The sequence below is a fragment of the Anarhichas minor genome, unplaced genomic scaffold, assembly GCF_050575085.1.
Source record: "Anarhichas minor isolate MPS153535 unplaced genomic scaffold, ASM5057508v1 ptg000020l, whole genome shotgun sequence".
Taxonomy (NCBI): Eukaryota; Metazoa; Chordata; class Actinopteri; order Perciformes; family Anarhichadidae; genus Anarhichas; species Anarhichas minor.
The window spans coordinates 1,528,217-1,536,647 of record NW_027466466.1 but is presented as its reverse complement, the minus strand read 5'-3'; the positions used below and the strand labels follow the sequence as shown (position 1 = coordinate 1,536,647).

The 8,431-nt window shown below is 45.2% G+C and overlaps 1 protein-coding gene across 1 annotated transcript; it reads left to right on the top strand.

The window, feature by feature from the left end:
- Positions 1-259: 259 nt before the first annotated feature.
- On the top strand, positions 260-3,268 carry stk35 (serine/threonine kinase 35). Its single transcript, XM_076095536.1, has 2 exons — positions 260-815; positions 2,532-3,268. The coding sequence occupies exons 1-2, from the start codon at positions 260-262 to the stop codon at positions 3,266-3,268; spliced, it is 1,293 nt and encodes a 430-aa protein (XP_075951651.1).
- The last annotated feature ends 5,163 nt before the right edge of the window (positions 3,269-8,431 follow it).

Genomic DNA, 8,431 nt, shown 5'->3' with positions numbered 1-8,431 from the left:
GCCGTTTCGTCACCCCGCCAATCACCGCGTGGCTGCAGAGAACACCACGCCCTCTGTTCTCCGTGTGTGCTGTGGGAGCTGGGACATTTTGTCTATGAAGGTGAAGTAGTCCCTACGTTTCGTTATCAACAGCGACAGAGCGCCACGCTGCTGACAGGCTGGCGTTTAACCTCTCCGAACGTCAACCAGACAGACGTAAGGACGTCAAACTTGATTAGTTTAGGGTTTAAGTAATGAGAGATAAACACGTCCTCCCTTCATGCTTACTTTCAACAAAGAAGAAGTTATGGATATTTGCGACGGGAAGAAGAGGAGACAGGTAAGCGGCGGCGTGCGGGGCTGCAGGCGGAGCGTGTCCGTGAAGATGAAGCGGGAAGTGGGCAAAGTCCTTCGCTCCCTGACGGTAGAGGATAACAATTGTACGGAGCCCATGGAGGAGGAGGAGGAGGAGGAGGAGGACGACTGCTTCTCCATTAGTTTCCTCCGGAACGACCGGCTGGAGCCCGCTGTGTCGGTGTCTCCGCGCTACAGCCTGATACGGGAGGTCGGCCGGGGGAGCTACGGAGTGGTTTACGAGGCCGTAGCCCGGAAAACGGGGGCCAGGGTGGCGGTGAAGAGGCTCCAGTGCGACGCCCCGGAAAACGTAGAGCTGGCGCTGGCCGAGTTCTGGGCTCTGACGAGTCTGGAGAACCGACACCAGAATGTGGTCCAGCTGGAGGAGTGCGTCCTGCAGAAGAAGGGCCTGGCGCAGAAGATGAGCCACGGAAACAAGCGGTCCAAGCAATACCTGCGCCTGGTGGAGACCTCCCTCAAAGGTATGCAGGCTACAATAATAGCAATACTGCAAATGGTGAAATAACACATGCATCATTTTGAGAGTGCCCCCTACTCCAAATGCATGTCTATTAAATTACACTTAATAAGTAGTGAACAATCTGGCAGTGGTTTTGCCAGCTTATGCTCTAAATCCGTGTTTGAGCCCTTGTATTAAAGGATGTGCTGTCTCATGCTTTCACTAAATGCAGCTACAAAATGCTTCAGCGTACGTAAACACGCGCTATAGGGTCTGTGATTGATGGCAGTTAGTGGAACCAAAACTGTTCTGCTTTAAAGATGAATACAAATACTGCTACATCTGTACTTAAGGCTCATTCACTGAAAAATGGTTTTGTGAATTAAAAGTAACATTGAGCCCTTTTGCGGCCCCTCTGTCTGTCAGTGACGCTGCTATACGTTACCTATAGTAGGCACAGAGAGTACACTGTGTGTCCCTCAGCTCACAAGAGAACACGGTGTACTAGTTGGCAGCATGCTAACCCAGGGCTGGCTGACTTCAATTCCCGACACTAAACAATGACGGAACAGTGTAATGTTGGATGCTATCATGAAATGCTGCGGATTTATTTATTGTATGTGTGTGTGTGTATATATATATATATATATATATATATAATGTGTCATGGTTGTCATCAATCCAGTTTGACCTACTTCCCACTTCCTTTGTTATTGCTCAGCAGCCTAATATAAATGGAAAGCAGGTGAATACATCTTAAGAAAATAATAAAATGTAGAAATGAAATACCAATGTGGATATGTGCAGTTAAAAAAAGTTATAACTCAATCTGTGCAGTCTTTGTCTTTTGTTTTCCTTTTAAAGCCTGGCTGTTACATAAGTGTCACCATTCAGGCTCTTGAAATTAAATATTAATCTTGAGCCGACATCTTCTGCAGCCATCAAAGGGCAATACAGGATGGTTGTAGGATTAACAACTCAAAAGATTTGTGTTTCTATGTGTTTGCCCTCTTACCTATTGTTTTGGTCTATTTGACCTAGTTTATAAAGTGTAAAGCCAAGTAGTCAACACAACGTAATCGTCAGGGCAGTGTGGGGGAGCAGCGCTGTTTGGACATCTGAAAGCCAAGTTATACTTTATATATTAAAGAATTGATCTGTGAGAAAAAGCACCGGTGTCTATCAGAGCCTAATTGATTAATTGTCTGGGCCGATTTATCAGCTTATTACAGATACAGTTTATACAGTATAATGCCCATCATTATACACTCTTACCATCAGGGTTTCCCCTTAGTGTTTAATGGAAGAGGTTGACCATTTCAACCAGGTTGAAATGTAGTCTGCAAAGTCTCTTTAACGTGGCACAGATCATGCAATTACAAACCTCTGAAAGTGGTTTTGTTTCCTCAGGATGAGTACCACAGTACCCGTTTCTCCTCAAGCCTGTGGAGGACTTATTCTTAATTTCGGTTGCATCGGAACTCGGCGCATAAAGAGTGGTTAGGCCTCTAGCCTCAGAATCTCATAGCTCAGTTGCAAGATAATTAGCATGACTAATACTGTGCTGAAATGATAGTGAAAGCAGCACTGTACTTTTGCGTTCCCGACTTGTGTATGCGTCATTGTTTAGTACGGAGTGACCGCTGGGTATGAGCTCCTAATGAATGGACTAAATGTCACAGTTTGAACATCTCACTAACCAGGTCATATCTGTCCATCTTCAATCTGCCCGCTGCAGGGGAGCGCATCCTGGGTCACCCAGAGGAGCCGTGCTACCTCTGGTTCGTCATGGAGTTCTGTGAGGGCGGGGACCTCAACCAGTACATCTTGTCCCGCCGGCCCGACCCCCAGACCAACCGGAGCTTTATGCGCCAGTTGACGAGCGCCGTGGCTTTCCTGCACAAGAACAACATCGTCCACCGGGACCTGAAGCCGGACAACATCCTCATCTCGCAGAAATCCGGCTCGCCCATTCTCAAAGTGGCCGACTTCGGCCTCAGTAAAGTTTGCGCGGGCCTCAACTCCAAGAACAGCGAAGAACGCCCCGCGGCGGGCGGCAGAGGCAGCAACCAGAACAACATCATCAATATCAACAAGTTCTGGCTGTCGTCGGCCTGCGGCTCAGACTTCTTCATGGCCCCCGAGGTGTGGGAGGGCCACTACACAGCCAAGGCCGACATCTTCGCGCTGGGCATCATCATCTGGGCGATGATCGAGCGGATCACCTTCATCGACGCAGAGTCCAAGCGCGAACTGCTGGGCACCTACATACGGCAGGGCACAGAGATTGTACCTGTCGGGGAGGCTCTGTTGGAGAACCCCAAGATGGTTCTCCACATCCCTCAGAAGGCCAGGAGCTCCATGTCCGAGGGGGTGAAGAAACTCCTCCAGGACATGCTTGCAGTCAACCCTCAGGACCGACCAGACGCCTTCCAGCTGGAGGTGCGGATGGACCAAGTCACGTGTGCTGCGTGACGACGCCAACCTTCCCAAGACCTCTCCCCGTTTTACCCTAACCAGTCAAAGAAGGGACCCCTTTCCTTCCCAGGTAAGCTCCACTTCAATCAGTGTTACTAGGAATGCTCTCTTTAAAGCTGCAGTTGCCCAAAATGTCACTATATCCTGACAGTAGGATTTGAGATAGATAATCTGTGAAAAAAGCAAGTTTCTCTGCCTTCTTTTGGTGCTTTTAATTGAATTTATAAGATCCCACCGGGCCCAAGAAAAACCATCAATCAGAGCCGAGGAGACGCAGCCGTCAATCACTGCTTGTCAACTCCAATCAAACTGTCAAACTAGGCAGCTATGATTGAGTATGAATCAAGATTCTGTCTTTTTTTGACTTTCTCGCCTCAGATGTTTTCAGAAACATATTTCAGTTACTGTTCAGCTTTGAAATTAGAAGGTTTGCTCCGGTCGGTGGGCGGTGCTTGGTTTTGTTCGACTGTTTTCAACATAGCGGCAGGGTCTCAAAATTCCTAATTTACAGCTAAACAGTTACTACAATATGTTTAAGAATGTTGATTCATATTTGATTTGCGCTGCCTAGTTTGACAGTTTGATCATGAGCAGTGATTGGCAGCTTCGTTAGAGACTCCTTGGCTCTGATTGGTCGTTTTCCTTCGGGCACGGTGGAATCTTCCAGTTTGAGCAAATATGCGAAAAATGTATTCTTATTCAAGCTACCAACTTCAGCGCTAAGTTAGTTGTGTGCAACTGGGGAACCAGCAGGTTTTTTTAGCCCAACCAAACCATACAACAGCTTATTCATCCACCTTTAACCAGAGAAGAGGAGCAGCTGAAGTGATTAGTGAGAAATAAAACCAGCAGGCTCCTCTGTGACACAGGACTCACCAGCACTGGCTTGAAGGGAACACTGGCCATTGGTAACCCAGGGCAGAAATCATCTAATCTTCCTTTCAGCTGACACCATTAGCCTGTCTGGACCGCCCCTCTGTTAATAGCCACCAGTGGTGTGAAGTCACTGTTATGGTTTGCAACATGTTAGAGTGTGTTTCAGAAACGTCCTGTCACTGCCCTTCATTACAACGAAGAGAGAAGCCATTGCTTTGGTTACCCCCAGTAGCTAGTAGACATTTGTACAGGGCGAGTGTAAGATTTCAGAATGAAAGTAGGTGAAGCGTGTCTGTTTTGAATCTATCATCCTTCCGCCATGACACACATCCACTCTACATCTGGCATGAGTTCTAGTTAAACATACATAGGGGACATACATGGGGACTTCTTTAAAAGCATGATTCCAGTATGTTAGAATTTGCAGCAGTTTTATGAGATGTGGGAAAAACCCAACCATCACAACAACCAACTCGGACGGACCAAGACACATGAGCGCTCAGACAACAGTCCATCCGGACTATTTAAACCCTTTCATTTGGAGCTGAGGCTGAAGCGGGAAGTGGTTCTGTAAACTGTGATGGTTCTACAGCGGACAGGTTGAGAGATACTTTTACAGTTGACCTTTGGTTTCCTCTTCCTAATGTGGAAGAGGAAACTGCTAACCTGGAGATGTGTTTAGCGATGTCTCTGCACACCAAGGTTTCATCAACACGGTTATCATCATAGATTGGATGATAGGAAAACTGAAATGAGATCCACGGTGTAATAAACTAGAACTATTTTTTTATCCTTAAAGGGACAGTTCACCCCCCAAAAAATCATATACGTATTTTTCCTCCTACATGTAGTACATGTATCAGTCTACATTGTTTTGGCGTGAGTTGATTCTGAATGATGATTTCTGGAAAGAGACTGAAGTATTATTGTTTTTGGGCCATATAGTTCTGTTATATCGTAGACAAAGGCAGACATTATCTACAGCCCATATCTCCAAAACTAGGCAACTCACACCAAAGCAATATACACTGATAAATAGCACTACAGGTAAGAGGAGGAATATGTGTTTTTGGGGTGAACTGTCCCTTTTAACTAAACATCGAACAAAAAGTTTGGAAATTCGTGTTTGGTAGATTATTTCTCTGTTGTAACGATGCTTCTTGGCAATAAATGTTATACCGTTGGAAAGCCTGTTTATTTACCTTTCAAACGGTGCCCCAATTGTAAGGAACATGCATTTGTGGGATGAGCAGCACAGCTGAGTATGTAGGTTGCGCCCATGACAAATTTGCCAAATCTTCTCTGCCAATGCCAAACAGCTTATTCATTGCCAAGAAGCATTGTTACAACAGAGAAATAATCTACCAAACACTAATTTCCGAACTTTTTGTTCGATGTTTATTTTGACCGCAAGGCATCGGAAGACGTGTTGGCCTTGTCCCTTCACTGTTAGTTCCCAAGCATGACTGCTGCTCCTGATTTCTGCCAAAGCTTCCCACGTCACTGTCGAGGAAACAGAATTAACACGAGTATCTGCTGCACCGTCATCCGCGCACAAAGCCGAGCTATTGATTAACAGGATGAGTGAGTGACGTTAAACGGAGGTAGCTCACGTGAGGTGTTATTATGACCTCGGGGTGAGGGATGGGTAAGAGCACAGCTACTGTATGTGAGCGGGAGGGAGGAGGACACAACCTGGGCCTGAGGGCAAAACGGCCTGGCTTGAAGTAGAATACACACAGTCAGGGTGTGAGAGAGTCGAGCTGAAAACAATGAGCTATCGGCAGAGATGAAGGATCGTCGGCATCGCACAGTACATGAGGTTTCTCTGGTTCATATTAACACTGGCTGTGATTAACCTCTCTTGTGACAACACGGAATTCAGTTCCCATCAAATACAGACTGTTACGCAAGTCACTTCCTCCTGTGATAGCTTCTTCCTTTTCACTGACGGTGGGCACTCATCCAAAACCACTTTCGACAAGTGCATCAAGGTTTAGTTACATTAATGTTGCTTATGTATGTTGACAGGAAAGGTGGATTGTCAGAAGGCTTGCAACGGATCATAAAAGTCACGATTGGATCGTATCACAGTGGCTTTGAGTCAGTGATCTGATCAGCAGAAAAAAAGGGGGAACTTTAATGTTCATGTAACTTTTTTGCCGTCGATATCGATTGTCAATCGTCAACGAGCTTTGTTACAGCAGCTGGTTTACGAGGCTCCGCCACGGTCCTTTGTTGACGTCATTCTGTAGTTGTTGTTCGCATGAACACGATTCAAATGATTAGGAAATATAAGATTGTATTTTTATTTCCAAAATCATGGCATTAGTAGCTTTAATGATGTTTTCTGAGCTCCTTAGAGCTAGTGTTAGGAAGTTAAACGTTAAAGTCAAAATTCATCTCTAATATATATTTGATATTGCTGTAAAAACATCTACTTCAAACAACTGTATTTATTCAAGTTTCTCACCAAAACTACATTGTACAAGGTTACATTTGATTTACTTTCCTACAATACTCATTTTTACTGAATAACGCGTCTAACTCTAAGTTTTCCACTGAAAAGTACTTCATATACTACAGCTATTGTAATAGTAATGTATTTTTTTATTTTTAGAAAAATGATAAAACTGTATTGTAAGTCTCTACTGACAGGAGAATACCATACTGTATAGCCTATTCATATTGTCGACCACATGCTGTTAGCTAGCAACCCTTGTAATATCAATACCGCTAGAATGACGCATACATACAGTGGGTGATTGTATTCACATTAACACACTACAGTACACAGTCTTTCACTCTTTATTTGTCAATGACAGAGTATTTTCAGCACAGTTTTTGGAAATGATTCAACAGAATGTCGCCTGACAGATTTTTTGGGGAAAATGATCTTAACCGTAACTTAATCATGACTTAGGACCCCCCCCCCCCCCCCCCTAAATACACATACACGTGCAGCAGGAACTAACTAACTTTCTTTCTGCTGTGGTGAGCGTGTAGGAAAAGTGTCCCCGTAACATGTTAATTGCCTCAGTTTGCTATTTAGAGCGGAAACTCCTTGTCGTACATCAATCAGCCGCCGAGTGGATGTTCAGTGACCCGAAAGCGTCCGTCTGTTTGTTTGAACTTGAACCCACCATTGACCGGGGCTAGGTCGGCGTTTGTTTGACAATTAGCTCTCCGATCCTGAGCTCATTCTCTGTTAACCCCTTACTGTAAGCCACCCCCCACCCAGAGACCCTGCCCGCTCGCCCTGTGACGCCTCTCGGCTCCCAGCTGTCAGCAGGGTGCACTGTGACGGTGTTGTTGCGTGCTAGTCAGCTGCTGCAGTTTGGCTTCGTTGTTGCGCGGCCATGATGGGATGTTGCATGTTACGCAACAGGAGTGGGACCGGGGAATTAGAGGCTGAACACAGAGAGATGAGGAGAGTCGTGTGTTTTTGTCAGGAGCTGACTGACCGAGGGTACGGTTAACGATACTCTCATCACTGACGACATTTAGCACACACTCAATCTCTGGTCCGACACACGGAGGGACACATGGGGCTCATATCAGTGGGAATCTGCGAGATCAGTGTGGGGATGGAAATGTTCTATTTTGATCCTTTTCTTCTAACTTCAAAGCAAGGAATCTGTGTCTGTATGTGCGTCCTTCGCATAACTCCAGAACCGTCCGATCTTCTTCACACTTGGTGGGTGTGTTGCTGGGGACACAAGGAACTGTTAAAAGTGTTAGAAGTAGGTGCAATTTGGACACGCGACATGTTCAATATTACTAAACTTTTAATGAACGAGCAAACAGCGCTCTGTGCAGCAGTGGGGGCGGAGCTTCAAGGCTCTGTGGACTGAGTCCAGCATGTCGTCATGGATAACATGCCAATAGATAAAACCGAATGCTAAGTCTTATTGAATCTGACCAATACTAAGACCCAAAGCAGTTATTCCATACCAGTAACGGCACAACAACGCAACCTAAATAACATTCTGGACTGTTTAAAGCCACCTCCATGATGTGTAATGTTAGCTAAACTAGCTAGCATTAGCTAACTTCATGGCGTTCCTCAACTTTCCAGTGTTGGAAAGTAACTAATTACATTTACTCAAGCACTGGACCCTAAGTACAAATTTGAGGTACTTGTACTTTACTTAGTATTTCTATTTCTTACTACTTTAAACTTCAACTCAACATTTCAGAGGCAAATATAGCTTTTACTTCCCTGTGTTTGTCTGACCGCTTTAGTTGCTTTGCAGATTCAGATTGACAATACATAATATAAAC